The 26,678-nt window shown below is 49.1% G+C and overlaps 1 protein-coding gene across 2 annotated transcripts in view; it reads left to right on the top strand.

Moving 5' to 3' along the window:
• LOC139047974 (phospholipid-transporting ATPase ABCA3-like) overlaps positions 1 to 26,678 on the top strand; it is a 201,193-nt gene that overhangs the window by 18,266 nt on the left and 156,249 nt on the right. For both annotated transcript variants that reach the window (XM_070522211.1, XM_070522210.1), the window contains exons 7-13: positions 198 to 382; positions 4,619 to 4,750; positions 6,119 to 6,236; positions 8,635 to 8,789; positions 10,068 to 10,223; positions 11,705 to 11,877; positions 14,774 to 14,987. In XM_070522211.1, coding sequence (XP_070378312.1) covers positions 198 to 382; positions 4,619 to 4,750; positions 6,119 to 6,236; positions 8,635 to 8,789; positions 10,068 to 10,223; positions 11,705 to 11,877; positions 14,774 to 14,987 — 1,133 coding nt within the window. The remainder of the gene's footprint in view (positions 1 to 197; positions 383 to 4,618; positions 4,751 to 6,118; positions 6,237 to 8,634; positions 8,790 to 10,067; positions 10,224 to 11,704; positions 11,878 to 14,773; positions 14,988 to 26,678) is intronic.

The raw sequence follows: 26,678 nt of genomic DNA, 5'->3' as shown, positions 1-26,678 counted from the left end.
GAAGCACCCATTGACTGAAGGGTTCAACTGTCTCCCGTAAGTTAATGCTTAAAATACTGCACCGTCATGGTAAAATGGTCTACGTCGCCGAAGTTGACTTTGGAAGGCCATGCTTTCGTGGGCAGAACGTGCGAGAGATTTTTTTTTGTAGTGCGATGACTCAGTCACTCCCATGCCATTGTGTGTGTCGCACGCAGTGGAACGCGGTGCGAATTGGAGCAACTTCTACGATCCCGCCGCGACTCCCGACAACGTGACCCTCGCCGAGATAGTGTTCGTGGGGTTCACCTTCGACTGCATCCTGGCGACCTTCATCTGGTACTTCGACAACGTCTTCTGCCTCGGACCGGGCGTCCACAAGCCTTACCACTTCCCGCTGAAGGTCAGTGACCCGGCCGCGGTCACGTGACGGCTTTCTACGCGTGTTTAGCTGGTGGCTTTAAAATGTCTCCTACTTCGTTCTCGACCTAGTTGATGTCAGTTAAAGCATTCGCTACGACAGCAGTCTGAATTTGCGTTTTGTACAAAAGAAATATAGTTTTCGGGACCCAATGATTGTACACTTAATTAGCTATTTGAATGCGAGGGACTAAAACAGCTGGAAATTGGGTTGCGGTTGGGCAGGTTCCGTGACTCTGCTTTAATTTTTTTAAATGTTTCGAATTTAAGTATAGAACAACCCTATCTAGTTTTAGAATGACTACTAACTCGCCTTGGAAATGCCAAATTTCTTTTGCCAGAACATTGGTCATAGTGCCCTCCCCCCTCCCGCCATTTTCACCAAATTTGATTTCGGTAGCATTCACAGTTCTCAAAGGTCGGTGGTATAAGTTCTTCGTTGTTCAAAAACACACTTATATGCGCCATTCGCATGCGTAATTCAACGCACAGGCCGTAATTAGGCCGAACAATTTGAAGTTTACGAAGTGCCCCCTTAATTTCCACAAATATAAACAATGTTCCTTGTTCAGTTCACCGCGGACACCAAGAAAACCACATGCGAACGCCACATGACGCACAAAGATAGGAATAAAAACGACGGTTCATATTTCTTTCCAACGCTTCTAAATAGGTTACGAACACGAAAATTTTGTCACGATTTGCACTCAGCATGCCCTCCCTTTCTGCGAAGTATAACAGCTTGTCGCATGGTGTATCGTATGTGATAAGCATAGAACTTTGTTTAGCATAGAAAAAGAAAAGAAATAAAAGCCTATACATGCACCCGGAATCTGTCCTCTCAGCAGTGAAATACATGGCGGCTTGAGCACCGCGAATATTGTTCGAGTTAGTTTTCCTTAAAGAAAGAATGCTGGCTCTCCCGTAATCGAGAGTAGATGTGCGCATGGAATGGCTACTGGCAAAGCGTATTGGTTGTAGTAATTACGACGATTACTCAGTCACAACCGTCACAACCATTTCACCCCCATTGGCGGCACGGCGGACGCTACCGGCCTGGTCATAAAACCCCTTAAACTTCATAAAGTAGTGCCACGCTTTGAAAAATGCCGCCTCCTCCTCGCGCGCTCTTGCCGAGAGCGACGCCGCGTCGCTATTGGCCCAATAGCATCACGTGGGCCCTCGCGCCGTGCATCAGCGCCATTTTTGCTCGAGAAGCGTCTAGGGAGTGGCGAGGAGCGCATGTTGGCGCCGTTGCTACGCTCGAGCAGTGTAGGCGGCGCCACGGTCGAGGAGGGAGCGTGAAAGAGAGGAGAAACGAGGAGGAGTGAAGGCGGAGGCGGAGAGTGTCGCTACTTTACAAAGTTTAAGGGGTTTTACCTGGTCACACAGCGTGACGCCATCTCTCGGAGGAGGCTGTGAAAAACCCGCGCCGTGGAACTCACGGAGCGGTCTCGTTGAGAAGAGGACAGGCAACCCTGTCTCAGCGCCAAAAGATGAAAATCAAGTGTATGGTGCACTGTATGTCCTTTTTGAGCGCCGCTGTTGGAGAGGACAAACTGCAGCGTACATGAAGTTACAGCTTGAGTGGTATTGTGAACAAACATTAGGAGGAAATCGGAAGTAATATTGTTTTAGCTTGTTTAGGCAGTGACTAGCGTATGTAATGTGGTCCTGTACAAGGTGTTGGGGGCCAGAGACTGCGCTTTCTTCAGTTTTGACTGGTTGCCCGGATGTTCTCCTTTCGTTATCGCCTCATTCTCGTCTTGAGCGCCCGGATAACGGCTCTGGAATTTCGCTCAAGATCCCTTGACGGTCGCCGACAAAGGGAGCTAAAAGCATTTCATGCTGAAATATCTGTGGCCGCAGCTCGTCACACAACCTGCTAGAAGTTCGTAAATAAACGGATAATTTCACAATTTTTGCGCTTGAAATCAGTGCTCAAAAATTAGAGGGTGCTTATTTACTATTCGTTAGCCTACTGTGATGTTTCGATCGAGAAACTCATTCAGGTTGTTTTGTTAGGCAAGTACTAATTGCTGTATCATATAGGATACAGCATGCATGTAGTTAAGGGTTGTGTTGTGGAGGACAGTAGAGACGTTTCATCGCGAGAGAATAAATTTGGTGGCGTAATTAAACGGTAGCATGAGCTATACTTTTCTTCAGGGCCATTCTCGCCACAGAATGCCGTGCATTATCGTGTAATGGCCGCACCCGTGTACAAGCCGAACCAGGAAATTTGTAAAAAAAAAAAACCCTTAAAATATATTTAAATATTACCCTTGTATAAGCCGCAGCTTTCATTTTTGAGAGGCTTGGTAGTGTCATCTGTTCCGTGCCCGCGAGAATTCTCAAGCTTCTTTTTTTAATTGGTGGCAAAACAAGGCAGCTGTGCCGAGTTTTGGACGCCTCCAGGTAGCAAAAGCACAGCCTCCGATGTTTAGCGGCTACCTCCGACACGCTGCCGTGGCTGGTCTGTGGTGCGTCACCATTTATTGCAGCCGGCAGGTGATGCGCTACGGCAATAGCCAAGAATAGCCAGAGCCAGCGCAGGCAACTACGGTAATGAATAAAGGGAAAATGAGACATCCACCCAAACGTAGCCAAGTGCTACAACGGAAACCCATTCGGGTTCCTCGAAAGAAAAGCCTCGCGGTTGAAGAAAAATTTCGTCTTCGTACAGCACTAGAATCCGTGACCACCCCCTTTCCGGGATAGCCGCTCTGCCATCTTGAGCTAACCAAGCGGCTAGCAGATGGCAGGGCGAAGTCTAATTTCTCAACATTTCGAAGCACAGGGAAGAGTTGGACGTAATAGTTCTGCGGAAATCCGCAAGGTAGTGCGAAATAATTAATAACGGGAAGATGAGATATCCACCCAAACGTAGCCAAGTGCTACAACGGAAACCCATTCGGGTTCCTCGCAAGAAAAGCCTCGCAGTTGAAGAAAAAATTCGTCCTGGACCCGGACTCGAATCCGCGACCACCCCCTTTCCGGGGTAGCCGCTTTACCATCTTGAGCTAACCAAGCGGCTAGCAGACAGCAGGGCGAAGTCTAATTTCTCAACAATTCGAAGCAGAGGCAAGAGTTGGACGTAATAGTTGTGCGGAAACCCGCAAGGTAGTGCGAAATAATTAATAACGGGAAGATGAGATATCCACCCAAACGTAGCCAAGTGCTACAACGGAAACCCATTCGGGTTCCTCGCAAGAAAAGCCTCGCAGTTGAAGAAAAATTCGTCCTGGACCCGGACTCGAATCCGGGACCACCCCCTTTCCGGGGTAGCCCCTTTACCATCTTGAGCTAACCAAGCGGCTAGCAGATGGCAGGGCGAAGTCTAATTTTTCAACATTTCGAAGCAGAGGCAAGAGTTGGACGTAATAGTTGTGCGGAAACCCGCAAGGTAGTGCGGAATAATTAATAACGGGAAGATGAGATATCCACCTAAACGTAGCCAAGTGCTACAACGGAAACCCATTCGGGTTCCTCGCAAGAAAAGCCTCGCAGTTGAAGAAAAATTCGTCCTGGACCCAGACTCGAACCCGGGACCACCGCAGTCTCGGGGCAGTCGCTCTACCATCTGAGCTAACCAAGCGGCTAGCGGATGACAGGGCGAAGTCGAATTTCTCAACAACTCGAAGCAGTTTTTCTTCAACTGCGAGGCTTTGCTTTCGAGGAACCCGTACGGGTTTCCTTTGTAGCACTTAGCCACGTTTGCGTGGACGTCTCATTTTCCCGTTTTTAATTACTTCGCTCGACCTTGCGCGTTCCTGAAGAACCATTACGTCCAAGCAACTACTGTAGTTCAATAACGGCAAGTACCACCGAAAATATTTACGAAAAAAAATGATGTGTCATTTTCTCCTTGTAATGGCAGCACATTTGATACTTACTCCAAATCTATAGGGGAAAAAAAACATGCGGCCATTATACTAGCATATACGGTAGTCAAGAAAATGAAAATGCCAACTGTTTGCGACGAAGATAGTTGTGGGTTGCTATGTTCTGGGAGCCAATGACAGTCGGAAGCATCAAATAACTCGGCTCTCTGAATTACCCATCTCAAGGACTAGACATATCACCTGCAACAGGCTACTTTTAAAAATTCCATGAAACTTAAAAATTATCGCCCTGTATAACTTTTTCTACTGACCTCTATATTAGCAATTTTCACTGTGAAAAGCTTCGCTGTAAAAAAAAAAATCTGTTTCCTTAGCTCGGCTACTGGCTTCCGAGGATGACCTTCATCCGAACGCTATCGACATCAAGGGGAGGCGACGAGGTGCTTAACTTCGAAGCCGAACCTACGTACCAGGCAGTGGCTGTGGAGCTCGTCAACGCAAGCAAGGTATTACGCCGAAGCGGCGTGGCATTGTCAAATCGGTTTCACACTGTCAAACACTTGTGTACAGACATTCAGTCGACTGCCTTGCCTTCTGAGGGGTCTCATAGTGCCCTTGAGGAGCTAACAGATTGTTCAAGTAGGCTATTTTGCCTCTTTGGAGACTTCTTTAGGGCAATACGAGTCTATAGATTGATTTGTGAAGCTGTGTATCCAGCCAGCAGTCAATGCCCTGAATTTGTCTATGGACTCTATCATGGCTACTTGAACATAAGTAGCTCTGCTTACCTGCACAACGTTACGAGGCATTCACCACGCACGGGTAATAGTAAAATTGTCAAATAAACCACAAGTCACATTAACTCTCAGAGGTATCCTTTGTTTCTAGCCGCAACAGCCTATTGGAACAAGCTACCGGGGGTCCTCGTCTCCTCTACATTGGTTGAGTCTTTCGTGAATGTTATTACAGACATCAACTTTGGTATATAACATGTTCACAATACATCACTGTACGACACAGAATTCGTACTTATATTTTATGGCTAACCAAACCTAATTTTTCTCTGATATCCTTGCCTTGCACCCTTAACATGCCGTTCATTGTATTGTATGTACGCTTGTTTTTCACTCCTGTTTCGGCCCTCCTACCACGGCCTGCAGGATGTAATAATAAAATAATAATAACGAATACGGATGTAACTAACAATTGGATTTAACGAATTAAACACAAAATCTCTCTCGCCTACATCCATGTGTAGTGATCGTATGCTTATAATAAATATAGCATATAATGAAGCTATCTTTATGTTCGGCACGACTTCGTTGAACGAGGCTTGACTGCAGGTTTTCTATAACCCTAGTCAAACTTTACTACTTGGTATGGGGTCGTACCAGGAGCTATTAAATGACGTCATCGATACAGGCATATTGTCGTACAGTCAGCCGCTTTATTTCGCTTCATACCCGTCATCTCAATTCGCTCCTCCCCAGCAGCACAGTATACGTGAGTATGCGCTCACGTATACGTACACCCGGCGACAAAATATTACGAACCATGAAATCTAAGAAAAAGCTGAATATCTCCGCAATCTCATAACGCAATCTGGTACTTGCATTTCGGACCTCGACTAGACTATGCTAACAACGTTGTCGTGTGCAGTTTTACCGGTTACTGCTACAGGCTGCTCGGAAATTGAACGCTTTCGGAGATCCTGTGGTCCGTAAACTTTTGTCGCCGGGTGTACGTATACGTGAGTGCATATGTGAGTGTACAGGAGTATACGTGACGTGACGCGTAACGCTGCGCGCAGACGAGAGGTGTCGTACGCACGGAGATATGGCGCGCCAACGATATGTCACGTGACGTGCACGCAGGACTACGACGGTGTGGTTGCCGTGGACGACGTCTGCCTGCGAATCTACAACAGCCAGATCACCGTGCTGCTCGGGCACAACGGTGCTGGGAAGACCACCCTTCTCAACATGATCACTGGTGAGACGATGCGACGAAACCCCCCCCCCCCCCCCCTTATACTCAGCATTCAGTACTTAATGATCGCTGGCTTAGAGTGGGATCTCGAACGGCAGCAGAATAGATGGTGTCAATATTCACGTCCCGGCGACAGCGCCATCTGGACAACAGGTGCGGATCTCGAAGGCTACGCTTTTGCCCGCTGCATGCCGCGGAAACGATTTCGGGAGCCGAAAGCACGTCATAGACGTCAGGTTTTGGACACCACCTATAGAAAAAGGACAGGTGGAGCGAGAGAGAGAGAGGAAGTGCGACAGAACCCATTTACGATGATTGTCGAACTTATGCGAAAGCTAGAAAGTGTACATTTGTTGAAGCGAAGATGTTTATATAGGTAGCGTTGTTAATCCATTGCACGATTCCGTAAATAAGTCATTAACCATCACATTTGTAGATGTAGCAAAAGTGACTATGCATATATAAGTTTGTCCCTAGTGTGTGTGTTGCCTCCAGAGCATCGGCGGGGAATTGTGACCCTCCCCTCCAGCAGCCGCCGTAGAGGGAGAGGGTGGTGGGGAAGTGGAGGGCTGTCTTTTCCGAGGTTTTTATCACAAGCCTTCGGGATGCCCCCAAAGCTCTCGCGCGACAGCACGAGCGCCTCAAAGAACTATGATTGGTCGGCGTGCGGTGACGAAAGCACTCATGCAAGCTCGATTGCACGAGAGCACGTGCGCTTTGTATTTTAAAAAATTATGGGGTTTTACGTGCCAAAACAACTTTCTGATTATGAGGCACGCCGTAGTGGAGGTCTCCAGAAATTTCGACCACCTGGGGTTCTTTAACGTGCACCTAAATCTAAGTACACGGGTGTTTTCACATTTCGCCCCCATCGAAATGCGGCGCCGTGGCCGGGATTCGATCCCGCGACCTCGTGCTCAGCAGCCTAGCACCATAGCCACTGAGCAACTACGGCGGGTGCTTTGTATTGTGGTGCCTCATCTGCGCTGCAAGTCCTACCCCCACACAATTAACCAATCGCCACACGGAAACGCGCGTCCAGAGATGTCGGGTGAATGTGTGCCCACTGACTGTGGCAGCTGATGCATCAAAGGACAGTGAAAGCTGTGTACGCGAGCGACTTCTCACAGTCTTCGGAACTACTGAGCGTCCTATTTGTTGGCGGTTCTTTAATGTCACTGATTCCATCAGGGATGCCGGCTACGCGCTCTGGCTGACGCCTGGTCGCATGGTCATCGGACCGCTTAGGGGGCTTCCCACGTCCGTAGTGCTGCTGGACTACGCCGTCAGCTTGCACCTATGCAGCCGTCCAAACTTCTAGCTGACCTCCAACGTAGAGCATGTATAACGCAACGTGCGAAAAAAAAATTGGAGGACGCTTAAGCTTCGCCTTTAAGAGTGGAACGCGACAGCGTTCCCGTCGACCCGCCAAGGGGTATAAGACAATGCGCTACGGCACAGCGATCACTTACGAGGCGCCCCGCATCGGACTTAGCGCCCACCTATCACGCGGTGAGCGTCGAGCAACGCAGCGTTCGGCGCGGCAACGAAACGTGCGCCTGAGCGAACGGAACGAACCAAAGAACTCGGTGTCTCGGAGAGGAAATCATCTACGCCAGCCAAACGTCGTGATCGGCACGGGCAGAGAGATAGATAGATAGATAGTAATCTTCGCCGGAAGCACGGCGAAGCGTCGTCAGGGGAGAGGGAGTCGGCACCGCGACGAGCCTGGCACCGGTCCCAATGCGCGCGCGGCGCGCCTCCTGTCGGGGCAGCGCCGTACATTGAGAGGAGGGGGTCTTCTGTGTTTGCCGCAAGACGGCTCTGCGTGTGCGGAAAGCGCAGAAGAAATGCAGCGGAAACGCACTTCGCAACTCGTGTAATTGCGACTTCTGTAAGTTACATGTTCATAATTACCGATATACACCGCAGTATAACTTTCCACGGCTCTTTTCGAAGGCAACACCGCATTCACTAGAGGCGCGTTTGCACCGCTTGGAAGCATCGAACTCGTGGCTGAGTGGTAGCGTCTCCGTCTCACACTCCGTAGACCCTGGTTCGGTTCCCACCGAGCCAATCTTGGAAGCTGCTTTTTATTTATGAAGCGCCTGCCGTGATTTATCGCTCACGGTCAACGCCGCGGACGCCGACACCCGACGCCGACGACACCGGCTTTTCTGCGACACGAGCTCCTTAACGCTATCGCGTTAAAAACTAACGGATAACTGGTTAAAAAAAGAAAGACGGGCGTGTAATTTGTTGTTGATTCAAATGAGACATAGACAAGATAGCACTAACCACCGTTAACGAAATGCCTGCAGAAACGTGCTATAGCTTGTCCGGCTTAGAACTCGCCCGTCTACGGCTGTTTATCGTATATACATGTATACTTATCGCGCAGGCTTCGTTGACTGCACCTCGGGGAGCGCGCTGATTGGCGGCTACGACGTGAGGATCTGCACCCGCGACTCCCGCCAGAGCATCGGCTACTGCCCCCAGTACAACGTCTTGTTCGACGACCTCACCGTCGAGGAGCACCTCATGTTCTTCGCCATCGTACGTGCAACAAACAGCTGCGGGCACCTCGCTGTATCTTTACAGCTTGTTCGAAAACGCGTATCCTTTGTGCGATTAACACGTTACCAGAAAGGTGTACGAGTACATGCGGGGGACGTTCCGAAAGTAAGTTTCGTTATTTATTTTCGTTATTTGTTTCCTTGCGCACGCTCTCAGAAAGGAAGAGAGAAATCGTGTTATCCACCCAGCCCGACGCTTTTAAAGAGACTGTGCGTTTTTCTCAGAGGGAATGATTTGGCTCGTATTCGCGCAATAATATGCCCAGGTCTGGGGATTGAGCCCGGGGCCAACGCATTTGTGAGGCGGCGGCTCTAGGGTCTGAGATAATCAGGAGGCTCGCAGACCGTTCATTAAGTAAACTATTTCAATTAGAGGCCGTCGCCAGTGTAACGAAGGCAATGCGTGAAGCGCGCTTAAAGTCTTCAATCGAAACTAAATGGAAATATATGTTGAGGTATAAAAGTGAATTACGCTTCTGCAATAGCGAAAAGCCACGTTATCTAAAAAATAGACATCTCCTATATCTAATAGACACATATGTACTACGCCGCTCAGTACGGCCTACGACGCGCCGACCGGTTTGCCACGTGCTTTCACGTTGTATCTCACACTGAGCGCGATAGTATGCATGTTTGTATTCCATGTAAAAACCCGCATGTTCCCACATATACGGTACCATATCGTTATGGGGCATGCCAATATATCATGAACGAGGGAACTCATGCCGCGAGAAAAAGCGTCACAACACAGGAAAGACTCAACAACCAATGGCAGGTGCATGACGACGGAAAACTCAAGCTCGCCATGATGGGCGGTGCTGCGCTAAACTGGATAGAGTGGAAGATGGGCTTCGAGCCGAGTATTGAATTTTTTTTTTTTTGCGAATACCGGGTTTAGTGCTCCTTTTTTAGTGTCCAACCCGCGGTGATGCCCAAGTGACTACGGCGTTGTGCCGCTCACCCCATGCTCGCGTGTTTGAGTTATGAAACGCACTCGGGAACTTAGATTTACTTGCGGGTTAAGGAACCTCGGGTGGTCAAAGTGATCCGGATATCCCACCACTATGGCGGCCCTCATAAAGCACCGCGTGTTTTCGCGACGTTAGACACTCTTAAGTATCGCTTAAACACTACAGTTATTGTGTTGTTGTGCACAGCAATGCTTCGCGAGCCTCTTTTCATTGGGTTGCGGCATGCGCTTTACTTCGGGACACTGTTGCGTCTCTCTGAGATGTGCCTTGCCCCGCTGCGCTCTCAGATCAAGGGCATTCCGCTGAACAAAGTCCAGCTGGAGGTGGTGACCCTTCTGCACGACGCCAGCCTCATGGAACACCGTGCAGTGCTGGTCTCAAAGCTGACTCCCGGCCTGCAGCGCCGCCTGTGCACCGCGATTGCGATCGTGGCGACTCCTAAGGTACGTGGTACCCGAAGGTACATGGGTGTTGGCCACCCCTCAGCTACGGTGCTGGTCGCTCCTGAGGCACTGGTATACATAGTATATGGTGCCCGGTACGTGGTACACATCGTAACGCGGACATGGTATGTGGAGGCATGTGGTAATAGCGCAGGCTGCGGAATGAGCCATTTCTTGTTCGCCTGTCATTGTCGTAGAGGGTAATACGTACATATTTTTACGATATCGTCGAGCGATGCTCAAGGGACGAGCCGCCGCGAGAACGACGACGAAGTTGGTCTGTGCCCTTGGCGCGAGCGAGTGTCGGCCTGGTGGTCTGGCTCAAGTGTAAATAGCCTGTACTAGCCTCTTTCATCTGTGCCTTTCCACACGTAACAATATCATGATCGAGCAGTTTATTCGCCAAGATAGGTGTACCTAACGGGGTCAATGTAATGTGATCTGAAGTTGTAAGTGTATCCACTGAAGCGGGGTTGCTTAACGTGTCGAAGGCACGGCGCAAACACTTTAGAACAATTAGACGACACAGGTCACAGGAAGGCACATGTCTTCTTGCATGCTGTCCCGTGCTTGTGCTGTTCCTTCCCCCCACCCATCTTAGCCACGAGCGGTAAACGAAGACAATGGAAGAGAAAGACGGGGCAAGCACTGTCCGGCAACTGAAACTTTATTGGAAATGAAACGCGGCGTATATAATTGTGAAGCGCGAAGAATTGACGGCATCGGGAAATTATTGAAGCGTACTGAATTTTCACATAGCGTGTGTGTTTGTCACCCTTCTATGGCTTTGACAAAGAAGGAGATAGCATTCCGTCACAGCTCGTAACGTTCCGTTGTGGTCTTCTGCATGACTAGCCCGTACTAGTGGATCACTGTGGTTTTGTTTTTGTTGTTCATGCTGTGCACGTCACGTTTCGTTTCGGATAAAATTTCACTTGCTAGAGAGCGCTTGTCCCGTCTTCCTCTTCTGTCGTCTTCACTTACCGCGCGCTGCCATCATAGATAAGTTCGAACTCGTCCCCGATTCGCCATCCTATAGTTCTGTTCTTTCACCATGTATTCTTCGAAGTACCCAATATTCCCGGCACAATTACCAAACTTTACGGCATTGCCCGCATGGACCTATTGGGAGTTGAGCAAATCTGTTGTTTATGGTAAAAGTACAGTGTCGCATGAAGAACGAAGCTCATAGGAAGTTTACAAACAAGCGTAGGTTGTAGACTATCTGTGTTTGTAAACAAGTGTCTGCAAACTACCTGAGTCCTTAGACCCTTGTGCGCGGTGTAGTTTTACAACGAATAATTACCAACTCGACCCATATCGACGCAATTACCAAGTCGGCCCAGCTTTAACTTCTTTCGCAACTCTGTAGTATTCGTTCGCGCCAGAAGTGCGAAGAACCGCACAAATTTTTTTTTTCGTTGTCGCACTGGCGAGGCTGAACGACGATAGAATAATTGAACACCGTATATCTATCGCAGCTGGTGATCCTGGACGAGCCAACGACCAACATGGACCAGGACGGCTGCCGCGACCTCTGGGAGCAGCTGCTCAAACTTCGGCGCACCACCTGCGTGTTGATGACCACGCAGCAGTTGTACGAGGCCGACGTGCTTGGCGATCGCATCGCCGTCATGGCCAACGGCCGCATACGGTACGCGCCAAGTAGTTTTCTTTCTTTTTTTTTAATACTGATTTCGCACGAACTCCGAGATCGGGTGGCTCGCGTGGCAGAAAGCTGAGCGTCGTTTAATCCCGGAGGATATTCATTTCAAGTTTTAGACCAATCAGTTCTGCGAAAACACACAAGGCGGAGGAAAGTTCATTAAATGGTGTCGTTATTCATCCAACTGTAGCACGAAGCTACAAAGTTCCATCCCGGATCAGGACGAATTTATCAATTGGGAAGCTTTCACTCTGAGAAACCAGTATGGGTTTTCATTGCAGCCTCGTGCTACAGTGGGGTGGATGACAATTCTTCCTATTCATGATGAGTTTCGCGACACCGCCGCTGTGGCAAATAGACGCCGGTGTGGTTGTTATCCTTGGCGCACTGGATTTACTTTGGTAAGAAGAATGTAGACTTTGTTCCGTTGCTCACTTAGCCCTCGAGACCAAAGGGCAGGAAGGTGAGAATTAAGAGATTCTACAATAGGGTGAGGTTGATTGAGGAGGCACACCACCGAACCACTTTCCCACCGCTCCCAACCGCTGTTGCGCCTATACATTTGATTACGATAACGATTATGAGGGCCCTCCAGGCGTGCTCCACAGTCGCTGCTGACGTCATGAAGTCCCGCGAATGAGACAGGGCACGCTCGGCCAGCTCGGCCCACACGGCCTACGCGTCGAGGTCACGTGATCAATGCAGTTCAGAGGGCGACAGCCAGAGCTAGCCCAGAAGACTGCTGAGTGTCGCAAGTGACGCGATCTGCTGGATTATAGAGGCATGGTACCGCGAAATTACCTCATACCTTATACCTTGTTGTTATACCACCCTCAATTTCGTGCAAATTCGTGTAGAGTTGAACGAATCACTTGTCGCACATCATCATTCGTCCGTTCGTTCATACCTCAAACCACAATTGGCTGGTATCGCAAACCACGCCCATTTCAATTGAATTAATCTTTACTAAATTTCAAGCACCTTTGCGCAGTCGCACCATGTGACAATCACCCATGTCAGGATGATTGTCGATGGTAATGAGTTTAGAATCGAAGCACTATGATAGTAACACAACATATTTAATTACTGTCCTTGCGACCAGAAACAGACTGGCGCCCCCTTTAGTGTACCGCCGCCGGAATGCCTTAAATATAAGGCCTGTACTACGGGTTATATGTGTGTTACACTTTCTGGTTTATTCATTTATGGTGTTAAATTGCTTTCGCCAATACTTATTGTACGATTGAATGGATATTACCCTGTACCATTTTGCTTTCTTTTGTTCTTGTTTATTTTGATACTAGTGAAACATATTCCTTCAGTGTACGTACCCCTTCCCTACCTTCTCCGTTATACCCTCCCATCACCGGCTAACAAATAAATATATAAATAAATAAATAAACAAATAAATAAATAAGCATTCGGCAGAACCCATATCAGGATGATTGTCGATGGTAATGAGTTTAGAATCGAAGCACTATGATAGTAACACAACATATTTAATTACTGTCCTTGCGACCAGAAACAGACTGGCGCCCCCTTTAGTGTACCGCCGCCGGAATGCCTTAAATATAAGGCCTGTACTGCAGCGGGACTCCTCTCGCGTCTTGATGATGGTGACGATGATTTATTGGTACCTCCTTCGGGAACCGGCATCCTCCTTCCTATTAGGCTTCAGGGAGCTACGAACTTTCCGAGCCATCTAGCGGTGGTGGCGCGAAGCCTGCGCGTGGCCTCCGAAATGCATGGCGCGTCGGTGCTCCGCCAACGCTGAGAAACACACCATGCGGGAGCGGAGCTCCTCTCTACCTTTCTTTTCCTAGACACGTAGCGCCATCTAGTGACGTTGCCAAAAAGTTCACGCGTGGCCTCTTGAGACTAGATGCGTGGAGTGCCAGTGTGTGCGAACGCTGCACACCCAATGGCACATGCGTGCGCAGTGACCGAGTTGGCGAGAGGTTCATTGAAGACCGGCACACACCCAGTGCATTTGTGGCGCAGCTTGACAATAAAGAAAACAAAATTGTGGCGCAACTTGCTAAAGCGCCGCGCTGCTGCTCTTGGGAAAACCGTGTGAAGTGGGTTCGACTGTGCCCAGGTCGAGATAAATTTTTAAAGGTCTTCAATGGTAGATTTCGCTGGTCGAAATTGGCTGGACCAAATGGACTCATCTACCGCGCCGCCCATACTGCACACACAGTGCCGTCTAGTTCGCCTATGCTAAGTCCGCGCTCGGCATCGACTCAATTCCGCCTAGCATCGGAGGAAACGAAATGACTTTCCTTCTTTTGTCATTGCAGAGCAGCACATTCCCACTTGCCTATAGTTTCCAAATTTGGCACGTTGACTGAAGAGCGGCACACCTACTGGCACATGATCTGTGATCCAAGTTGTCATCAAAGAGGTCCATTGAAGAGCAGCAGAGACCGAGTAGCACATACACAGCGATCCAAGACAGCGTCAGAGATATTCATTGACTAACGGTACATACCCAGTGTCGCATCCCCTGTGACCCATGTCGGTGTCAGAGATCCAGTGCCACATATCCAGCGACTAATGTTGGCCGGTATGCTGGCTTCGAACCCTGATCCCTCAGCACAGCAGCTCGACGCGCTTGCCAGGCCTGCTGGAAAACGATAGATAGATAGATAGATAGATAGATAGATAGATAGATAGATAGATAGATAGATAGATAGATAGATAGATAGACAGACAGACAGACAGACAGACAGACAGATAGACAGATAGATAGATAGATAGATAGGACTCCGGAAAGTGCGTGAAGCACCCTAAGAACGCTAATCGCGTCATAAAATGAATAAATACACTGGTACTTCAAAGTGGCACCCATATCGTATGGACATTCCCTCCTATACTTGCTCAGGTGCTGCGGAGGGCCAACGTTCCTCAAGCAGCGTTTTGGCACCGGCTACCGCATGAACATCACCAAGATGCCGCGGAGGTGCCAGGTGGCGACCATCACGACCTTGCTGCGCAAATACGCGCCCAAGGCCCGTGTCCAAAGCGACTCGGACAACGAGGTGGTCTTCATCATCGGCCAGATGGTCGCCACCAAGATCATCATAGAGATGTTTAGGGTGCGTGCCTCCCGTTGGTTTTTGCCGTGCTCGGTGATCACGATTCCCATCGTTCGAGCGAAAGGACAATGCTCTCCAGGAACCCCAAATATACCGTCATTGAAGTCGCTTAGCTTCTCACTAAAAGGGAAGCACTTGAGGCATAGATTTTAACGCTTGTGTCGGAATATGTTTGAAAGCGAAGCATTCGGCAATCGGGTAATTAGACGCTCTAAAATTGTTAATCATCTGGAATGCGTTTTGCAGCGTAGCCATTGATAACATGCATGCCCGCCAGGTGGGACGTGCAAGAGCCCGTACCACGTGACCCATGCGAATGTGGCCGACACTGTCTCTGAGATCAGCTGTTTTCACTGCATGATGTGCGGAAGCGGCTAAGTTTACTATTGCGCAATCTCCAGGAGTGACCCACTTTCTGTAGCTAAGGTTACTATGGTGCATTATCGGTAGGATTGGCCCATTTCGGCTCTCAACAAAGTGACCAAGCAGACTGGCCAAACCCCGAAATATAAAGGCACGGGAAGCTTCGCTGTAATAAAGGATACATTCGCTTGGAGGCGTTTGTAGCCGTCTGGATATTTAGGTATACTGTTTGCTGTTTTATTGCGTAATTTCGTAAAGAACAGAGCTGGCCACCGGCACATGTGTAAGGGTAGTACAGATTAATATACATTTATATAAGCCGACTTGTTGCGTTGAAGGCTTTACTTTGTACTACGGCTGCAGCGCCCTACTGCAGCCATGGTCAGGGATCGCAAGGAAAGCTTCGCTGTGCTAGCATATATGTTCGTCGTCTTCGAAAGCCCATTGGGATTTCTCGGAAAGAAAGCATGACACTTGAAGGAGTATTCGTCCTGGTCACCGCGTATTGAAGCCGGTGCCACCGCTTGACCAATGGGAGAAGTCACTGATTCAAATGTGTACATAAATGGGAAGTTATAGCAGTCGATAACGGTCGCAACAACTAATTGTCAGCCCTCGTAAGGCAGTTTAACGACGTTAACAAAATGTTTATGGCCAGGAGTGTGCCTGGATTGTGGACTCAACCCCGGCAGGTTTGAAAAGTCTGCGGATTGCCTATAAGCGCGGTGCACCGCCTATATAGACGCCCCCAATGATAGCCACCTAGCGGGCGCTTTCGAAAGTACGTTGGGGATGCAGAATCAGACGACAAGACCTTGCAGCAAATATGGCCCTAGATTGCAGCTGCAACTTTTTCCTCTGTTCGAGTGCCAGACCGCTATTTTCACGGCGATAGCTGCAGGAAAGGCGCGAGTTTTCATAAAAGCGGACATGTAGGTTAGGGTATGTCAATTAACCATTATGTCTTGCTGGGAGAGTCACTTCACGCTATATGGAAAGCCGGGGTGTCGAACTCGGTTTCGCAATAATCAAGTAAGCTCGAAGCCTCTGCAAAAATTGCCCGCGCATTTCGGCCTTCCAATTCCTGATGGGCGCAGGCTCGGGATTTGATGGAATATATTTACCGTGTCTGAGATGCGTGCTCTCTCAAAAGCGACCACTGCAGCTCGGATTGACAAACGTACTACCGAGTTATACCTTAACTGAACGCTGTACGAAACGGTCAATTGAACTTCGAATGTGTTAGGCGGAGCGGAAGAGCGACACCATCTGTGCACGTGACACGTGCATGATCGAGTTGTTGGTTTCTTTCCTTTGCACAAATATACTGAAGTAAGGTTCGTGGGTAGTTCGGTTCCAAAGATATATCAACGATTTGAGCATACCATGTTTTTGTTACCATGTAATTTTATCAAGTTTTACCAATTTTAAACACGCCTCACATCAGTAACTATTAACACCATTGGAGCTAAAATCGGGGCAAAAAAACAAAAAAAGCGGGACTCCTGATCCTCCTCCTCCGCTCCACACTCTCCATTGACCCGAACTGCCGACCGGACGACAATCCGGGCTTCAGCCATACTGGGACGCGTCGCCTATGCCTGACCAACTGGGGCCAAACTGACGATCCCGTACCCAACTGAATGCAATGACATCCCACCGGTGTGCATAGCCCAAGTCGTTGGCAACAACCGCGAATCCACCATAGACAGGCATCTTCGCGGTTACCTGTCAATGAGACCAGAAACCCACTGCGCACCTACCCAGTGGTACCCGATGCCTCGAGTCAATGGGACACCACTGCGGTGATATCACGAAGGTTTAAAGCTCCAGATATATGTACTGTTGCCAATTTATATATATTCCCATTTTGCTTCGCAATAGAAATGCATATAACGAAATCATTAAGGACACGTGGACGCGCATGGACACGGAGACCGAAATGAGCGAATATGACCGTACGGAACAAGCATCTCTGGTTTTCTGACTCAACGCGTGGTATGGTCTACATTCAAGCCCAAACACAGATGCAGCGTAGGTCAAGTGTTCTGATGTATATGAATATTTATGGATGAATGGCGACAATCTTCTTAGTTCTAGACACATCCGTTAGGCGACTATGTCGTATGTTGTCAATCCAAAGCGAGCAGATCGAGTTAGCAAGCTGGCACCGCCATGCTTCATCCCTTGTAAAGACTAGCGCTTACATAGTAATTAAGCCAGTCGCTGACATCGTCATAAGGTGCACCTGAAAACGTGCGTTATTCTTCCTATTGGGCACAGCATATTTACTGCGCGTTGACTGTAATACCGTGTGATTGCGCCACGGCTGCTTGCAACTTATTTACGTACAATCAGCTTCAATTGAAACGGAAACTAAACAAAACTGACCAGCACGCCCATGCCGAGTAATATCGCACGTCAGAGACGTGCAGTCGCTCAGCGGGCTGGGACTCGGCATTAAATAATCTCAAGTAGGTTGTAGAGTCTGTGTAACGTCACTGTTAGAGATAAAGAGGAATCGGAAAAAGCCACAAGGGCATTTAAATATCAATCGACTTGTTCGCGTTTGAATGGGTGTGGTCTGCTGGATTCAGGTGTACTAAAAATTGGTGATGGCTTTGTTAACAAGACCATAAAAAAATATGCACTCGGACTCATTAACCCGGCATTATATCTGTGAATAAACTCGGTGCATGATAAGCCAAGACATCCAGTATGTGCGTTAAGTACTTTTGTACACATCCCACTCTCATCATCATTCTTCCCTGTTAAAGCATTATACATGACTTTTGTCCTCGCGACAGAGAGAGATAACAGACAGTAGGTGCGGCAGACCGTCTGCGTATCGTCGGCTAATGATGCTACCTCAGTAGCTGATAGAAGCGTCGCCTCATGTAGCTGAGTTCGTTGTTTGATTTTTGTCACTTTTACGTATCTAAAAAAATAAATTATGGGGTTTTACGTGCCAAAACCACTTTCTGATTATGAGGCACGCCGTAGTGGAGGGCTCCGGGAATTTCGACCACCTGGGGTTCTTTAACGTGCACCTAAGCACACGGGCGCTTTCACATTTAGCCCCCATCGAAATGCGGCCGCCGTAGCCAGGATTCGATCCCGCAACCTCGTGCTCAGCAGCCCAACACCATAGCCACTGAGCAACCACGGCGGGTCTTTTACGTATTTGGTAGGCAACAAATACAAAAAGGAAATTCCCTAAGAACCGACATCTCGATTATTTTCGACGGCAAGTGCGATTAGCATTCAAACAATGCAGTGAAACGGCGCGTTCGCACCGCCAAAACGCGTCATGTATAAGGTGACGTGATCTCGAACAGTGGAGGTGGGCCTTTACCGCATGAATCCGGAAACGACGACGATGCCGCGCATAGGGAGGATGAAAGAAAAAGTAGAAAATATTGTATTCACTTCATTGGTACATGGATGTGACTCTCATCTGAGTCTCGCGCAGTCTTACTAACACGTTGGCAAGCACGGCCGTAAATAACCTCCGGAGGTCCTGTCGTCGTAGCCGTCATCTTCCGGAGCCTGTCTTTCCCTTTTGCCCATCCTTGGTGTCACCTCGGGTAAAAGGGGTGACAACGTCTCGACGTTCGGTTTGGGTTTCTATTCTTTTGTGTCAGCTCGTGGAGAATCAGGTGGCGTCGATTTGTAGAAGAGGGCGATTATGTTGACGTGGGCAAACCCGTTTGAATGCTTCTCACACCTGGCAGGGTGATCGTAACAAAGGCGTGTTATTGCATTCGTACTCATTTAAGCCAGATCGAGTTTTTGACAAACCAGTCCGTATACGTGCCGGGTGGGTTCAGCGCAGACAAGCGCAGTTAAGCCCATACATACGAAGTGGAGCTCGTGTAAAGTAGGCGCTTCGTTTTTTGATGAATAATGCGATGTCTCAGTCGCATTGTTTTCTTTCTTTAAATTCTAAGTTTGTCGTAATACTGTTTCCGTACCTCAATTAGGCACAGTATATATGTGCAACTTTGCACATATATACTGAAGTAAAGTTCGTGGGCAGTTCGGTTCCGATGATATCAACGATTTGGCTATAGAATGCTTTTGTTATCATGCAATTTTAGCAAGCGAACCCCCTCTGACTTCTTTTAAACATGCTTCACGTCAGGAACAACTAACGTCATTGCAAGCTCGGCGCAAAAAAAAGAAAAAAAAGAAGAAAGTGGGACTCCTAATCCTCCTCCTCCGCGCCACACTCTCCATTGACCCGAATCGCCGACCGGACGACAAATCCGGGCCTCAGCCATACTGGGACGCGTCGCCTATGCCTGACCATCTGGGGCCAAACTGACGATCCCGTACCCAACTGAATACAATGAAATCCCACCGGTGTGCATGGCCCAAGTCGTTGGCAAGAACCGCGAATCCGCCTTCAACAGGCATCTTCGTGGTTACCTGTCAATTAGACCATAAACCCACTACACACCTACCCAGTGGTGCCCGATGCCTCGAGTCAAGGGGACACCACTGCGGTGATATTACGAACATGTAAAGATCCATATATCTGTACTGATGCGAATTTATATGTATTCCCATTTTGTTTCGCAACAAAAATATTGCCACCTGGTGTTTTGAGCCAGCGAACAGTCAGCATTGCGTGCCCCTTGAGCATTCTCCCTCAGTGTTCTCGAGACCTAATCATCGGCATGGACTTTCTCAGGGAGCACGGAGCTATCGTCGACATTCGACAACGCCTCGTCACTTTCTCGACAAAGAGCGCCGCAGCGACGACCAACACCATCCACCCTCGAGCGTCCTCGATGACACCTTCGTGTCATCGAGGACGCTGTCACGTTACCACCAGGTGCAAGTGTTGTGGTTCAGGTGGCATGTGACAGACTCTTACACGGTGAAGCGGTCGCAGATAGCAATCGCTATCTCCTGCTTTCTCAAGGTGTTTGCGTAGCAAGAAGCCTTATTGGTCTCCATGATGGCCAGTGTGAGGTGCTTGTCAAGAACTGTCACGAGCAGACCGGACCTGTTCGCTAAATAACGATCGGAACCTGAGTTAAGGCCCATCATTGATCACTTAGAAGGCGGCATCGCGTCCATTCCTCGCCCACTTTCGCGACGGTTGTCGTCATTTTGCCTAAAAGAGGGCATCTTATACAAAAGAAACACAGATGCCGGTGACAAAGCACATCTTCTAGTAGTGTCTCAAGCCCTTCGCGACGACATCCTATTAGCCTGCCACGACGAGCCGACATCTGGTCACTTGGGCTACTCAAGGACTCTGAACCGGATACGGACCTGTACTACTGGCCTAGACTGACTGCTTGCGTCAAACGCTACGTGAAAGGGTGCCGTGAATGCGAGCTCCGAAAGTCACCACCCTTCAAGCTTGCAGTCCTTCTACGACCCATCGACCCTCCGCGTACGTTTGATCGATTTGGATTGGACCTTCTTGGACCATTTCCCTTGTCTTCCTCCGGCAATAAGTGAATCATTGTCGCAACTGATTACTTGACGCGTTACGCTGAGACGAAGGCACTACCACGCGGGACAGCATGTGAAGTTGCCCAGTTTTTTATGCATCACATTGTGCTTCGGCATGGCACACCATCATTCATCATCACTGACCCAGACACGGCATTTACGGCGAAGCTTCTGGACGACATCTTCAAGTTGAGTTACACGACTCTTCGAAAGACCACTGCATACCACCCTCAGACTAACGGCTTGACAGAAAGACTAAACAAAACACTGGCAGACATGCTCTCTATGTACGTGGATGTGCAGCACAAAACGTGGGGCGAAATACTGCCGTACGTAACGTTTGCGTACAACGCTGCCACACAGGAAACTACACGATTTACGCCGCTTCGCCTCGCTTATGCTCGAGATGTTCAAACTATGCTAGACGCCATGATTCCGTATGAAGACATCGATCAGCTCGACCAGTTAGCCCCTGACATCGAGGAGTACATTCAGCGTGCCGAGGAAGCACGTCAACTGGCCCGTGTCCACATAAAACAGCAGCAGTGTACAGATGCCATAATCTACAATCTTCACCATCGACAAGTTACCTATGAGCCTGGTGACCAAGTTTGGGTTTGGAACCGCATTAGACGGCAAGGCCTCAGCGAGAAACTCCTGAGCAAGTACTTCGGACCATACACAGTACTAAGGCGTGTAAGCGACGTGAACTATGAAGTGATTCCAGACAGAGACATACCATCGCCCAAGCGCCGTTTACCACGCGCAGAGACTGTACATGTCGTCCGCCTCAAGCCGTATTTTGAACGGAGATGTTAAGTGTACTGGTGAAACAAACTTTTGTTTTTTGCTGTCGTTGCGTCGTCCTCCAAAGAACTGCGAAGCGTTTTTTTTAATTTTTTTTGTTCCCGACGACAGAACCCTTTTTTTTGCCTCGTGTGCGTGCCCGTAATGTGTGCTAGCGCGTTTCCCCCCCCCCCCCTTTTTTTAACCTGATTTGCGTACTTTCCGTGCACGTTTTGTGTTTGAGCATCGAGTCAATGCTTTATTGGGAGGGGGAATAATGCCACCTGGTGTTTGAGCCAGCGAACAGTCAGTATTGCGTGCCCAGCAAAACGGCAAAGAAGACGACTAAGTAAAACATCCCGCGCCAGCTGGAGAACCGTCGCTTAGTGCCTGGCATTTTTCGTCTCTGGCTGCTCGTACTGTTACTTACTCTTGCGTTAGCGCGTGCAATATATACAATGAAATCATTAAGGTCACATGGACGCGCATGGACACGGTGACAGAAGCAGGCACATATGACAATACGGAACAAGCAGCCCTGATTTTCTGAATCAGCGCGTAGCGGTACATTCAAGCCCAAACACAAATGCAGTGTAGGTCAAGTGCTCTGTTGTATTTGAAAGGCTAAATATTTCTAATCGCGACAATTTTCGTAGTTCTGGACACATCCTTTAGAGGAATATGTCATATGTTGTTAATCCAACGAGAGCAGATCAAATTAGCAAGCTGGCACCGCCACGCTTCATCCCTTGCAGAGGCTAAGGTTTTCATAGTAATTCAGCCAGTTGCTCACATCTTTATAGGTTGTACCTCAAAGCGTGCGTAATTCTTCCTGTTGTGCACATCATATGCTACAGCGCATTGATTGTAATACTGTATGACTGCACCACGGCTGCTTGCAACTTAATTCCGCGCAATCAGCTTCACTTGAAACGCAAACTAAATAAAAATGACCAGCACGCGTCCATGTCGAGTAATAGTACACGTCGCTGAGACGTGCAGTCGCTGTATGGGCTGGGACTCGGCAATGAATAATTTCAAATATATACGTTGTAGGGTCTGAATAAAGTCGCTGTTACAGATGAAGACGACTGAAAACGCCATAAACGCATATAAATATCAATCGACTTGTTCAATGTGTGTTTACCTTCTCTTGGATTCAGGAATAATAAAAATTGGTGATGGTTGCGCTAACAAGACCATAAAAAAACATGCACTCGGACTTATTAAGCTGGCATTTTATCTTTGATTAAACTCGGTGCATGATCAGCCGGAATATCCCATTAGGTGCATACAGCACTTTTGTACACACGCCACTCTCATCGTCATTTGTCCCTGTTCAAACATCATGCATTGCCTCTGCCCTCGTGACAGAGAGAGCTAACAATCAGAAGACGCGAGACCGTCCGCGTATCGCCGGCTACCGCTGCTAGCTCGGTAGCTCGCAGACACTTCGCCTCATCTAGCTGACCACATTGTGATGGACTTGCGTCGCTTTTACAAATTTTGTAGGTAAGCTAGGGTAAACAAGTACAACATCAATTTCTTAATAACCCACATCTCAATTACTTTCGACGACAATGCGATTAGCGTTCAAGCAATGTAGTGACACAGGGTAATGGCGCCGCCAAACACATGTCACGCATAAGGCGTGTTACGGCATCCGTACTCCTCATTTTTAACGGAGTTTTGGACAGATCGGTCATAATACCTGCCGGATGGTTCCGGCGCAGACAAGCGCAGAGAAGCCCCATATTACGAAATGGAGCTTGCGTTAAGTTAGCCGTCTCGTTTTTTTTGATGAATAATGCGATGTCTCAGTCGCATTGTTTTCTTTTCTTTAAATTCTAATTTTGTTGTAATACTGTTTCCGTACCTCAATAGTAGGCACAGGTCGTTGGTGCACTTTTACATCTCGAACGAATTCGCATGGCACAATGCCGGCACATATTGTCGGGATCTTGGTGTACGGTCAGCCCGCAAAGTAGCATGCGTCACCACCAGAGGGCGTGGTGCGAATCGTTAGACGTCCACTGGATGCGATGGCACCAGTAGCTTTCTGTTCGCGTAGCCCTGATGCTACCGCAGGAATTTGAAAACATTGGATTACATTCTGTCTGTACTGTTTATCTGTACTGTATGAACGATTTTATCCTTCCCGACGTCATTCTCCAGCACGGTGCACCTCGACACTTACTTACAGGCCGCGGCAGGTCGCTCTTGTCTCGAGTTGTGGACGATCTCCTCCGCTCTTGTGAAACTGAGCACAAGCTGTCCACCGCCTGCCACCCGCAAACGAACGGTATTACGGAACGTCTCAACCGAACACTCGCAGAGGTGCTCTCGATGTACGTTTCCAACGATCACGGCGTCTGGGACGCCAGGCTGGAGTGCGTGACATTCGCGTAAAACTCGTCACGACATGCCACACGACACGACCATACAAAAAACCAAAGGGTGAACCCTTTGGTTTTTTGTATGGTCGTGACCCCACTTTGCCCTTTCACGCCCTCCTACCTTCTGTGCCACGCGTTGCCACTGAGTACACTCGTGAAGTCATCGATCGCTCTCACATGGCGCGTCAAGTCGTCCGATCCCGTTTATTAGCGTCGAAGCATCTGCAAAAAGAGGGTTACGACCGGTGCCATCGCGATGCTTAGTTCGCCCCAGGTGCTTGGGTGCGGCTTTGGTCACTATGTCGTCGGGTCGGCTTCTCCCAGAAGCGTCTCCCTCGCTACCCAGGGCCTTATAAAGTCCTACGTCAAGTTGACGACGTCAATTACGAAATCGTGCCGTCACAGTTTCATCCAACCTCAAGTGCGCCGCCTGTTGACGTCGTGCACGTTTCGTGGCTGAAGTCATACTTCGCTCGTAGTTATTCACCTACCATGCACCGAGGCGGCGCTTCAGGACACGGGAGTCCTGTTACGGAAGCATAAAGGAAGAGAAAGGGAGAAGAAGATGGCGAGGCGCTGGCTGCTGCGGGTTGTTGTACTTTGTATATGCATTGTAAATTCAGTCTTATACTTCCAACATACCCGTAACAATATCAGCGATTTCAGTATACCAGTGTTATGCGAAGCATATTACTAGAGCTCAACCCAACTCTCCAGGCGCGGCGGTGTCGCCTTCAATACCACGTGACACCGTGACGTCATGACAGAGGAGAAACGGGGCTCCAACTCACGCCGTCGCTCGCGGCGTCGCCTTCAAGGCTGACCACGTGACACCGTGACGTCACGACAGAGGAGAAACGGGGCTCCAACTCGCGCCGTCGCTCGCGGCGTCGTGGCGGTATTGGCCTCGAGCTCCACCACTGGAAAAGCTGGCGCCACCGTCGTCGTGACGTGCTAGGAGGGATCACGTGGACATAGCGGCCGCGTCGGCTGCTTCGGGCGCGCCGAAGCGAGCTGAAAACGAGCTTAAATTCCCTCGTACGCTGCGGTTTTCATTTAGTGGCGAAATTTTCCCGTTTCGAGTGTCTCCTTTACAACGCTTGAAAGCACTACAATAGGTAGTGGCTGCCTTTGAAGGCGCGCGACATGGTAGGCTACTGCTCGGTGCCACAGGGCCCGACGCACGTAACGGAGGCCGGTGTCAGCCTTATTCGCACGTAGCCGCAGGACAAGCTGGGTGAAGCTTGGCTCGCGAAACATTAAACCGGTAAACAGTCATCGGCTACAACTCGGGTATGCAGCAAGCCAAGACGCGAGGAAGATTTCTGCTACGGCGCCCGGTCCGCGACGTTCTGAAAACGCGCACTGAGACGCTCGCGCGAGTCCGCTGCCCGACTAATGTCATGATGGTTTAGTCTATGAACTTGTGATATTATAGATAGTGGCAAGTTCAGTGGAGTGGAAAGGCAGCGGTACGAAGCACATTTAAAGAAAGCATGGCATATGGTCATGTTTGTGTTATGAATTAATGCACTGGATTACAAAAAAGGAGCAGCGGGAAATTGCGCGCTGAGAACGCCGATAAACATACAGTGCGACGCAACTCGAGAAATAGTATTGAAAGATCAAAGAATTTAGAAGAAAAAAAAGATTGAATCGTCGCGACGGCACATCACAGTCCCGTAGGCGTCAAGTCTCTACAATGAAATTATTTTTGAACAGCTTTGATAGCGCCCACGCAACAATGGTTGCTTGTATACTGTCAAATGCTCATATTCTGCGGCCTTAAGCTCATGGCACGGTGCGAAAACGCGCGCGCGGAGAAAGCGAAACAGTGCGCGGACAAGCATGCAGACGCGCAGTCGGTCGCGGCGAATCTGCGCGATCGCTGCATTGAGGCTTCGTTCTATTACGCTCCATTTAGTTATACAAACGCTACAAGAACATATTTCACATAGTTTGCTTTCAGCGTTTACCTACCTTTCGCGCAAGAAGCCAGTTCGGGAGACTTCATCGCGGCGACCGCGCGCAGTAGCGTTCACTGTACGTATTCGGTAAAGAGATCGCGGCTGTAAACGAATGTGTGCTTTGAGTTTGCCAAAGATTATTATTTACACAGTAAGAAACTTCTCTCGTTTCGGAAGTACTTACAGAAATGTCCGGGAGAGCTCGCGCGTGGTGTTTTCAGTGAGCGCTGCCAGCAAAACCTATGAGGAGCGCGCCACGTGATCCCTCATACTACGCCAGCGAGGCGCTTCCGATAGAGGGCGACTCCGTAACTCCTCGCCGCCAATATAAGCAGCTGCGCTTGCCTCTGCTAGACACTCACGAGGTGAGATGCTGCTCGTTGGAATGAGAAGCGAAGGTTGCGGCGTGCTACAGAGACTATGTCTAGGTGGCTTTGCTACGGCGTAGCGACTACGCACCCCGCATCGGACGCGGTGAGCGTCGAGCAACGCAGCGTTCGGCGCGACAACGAAATGTGCGCCTGAGCAAGCGCCGCACGCCTGAGCCGACGCCGACGACACCGGCTTTTCTGCGACACGAGCTCCTTAACGCTGTCGCGTTAAAATAAAGACTAGTATGCTTCGCATCCTGGGCTTAACCTTAGCTAAGCCACAGCCAGTTTTTTTGTTACCACGCAATTTTAGCAAACGACCCCCCTCTGACCGAT

The sequence above is a fragment of the Dermacentor albipictus genome, chromosome 7, assembly GCF_038994185.2.
Source record: "Dermacentor albipictus isolate Rhodes 1998 colony chromosome 7, USDA_Dalb.pri_finalv2, whole genome shotgun sequence".
Classification (NCBI taxonomy): Eukaryota; Metazoa; Arthropoda; class Arachnida; order Ixodida; family Ixodidae; genus Dermacentor; species Dermacentor albipictus.
This window is presented reverse-complemented; position numbering and strand designations above follow the sequence as displayed.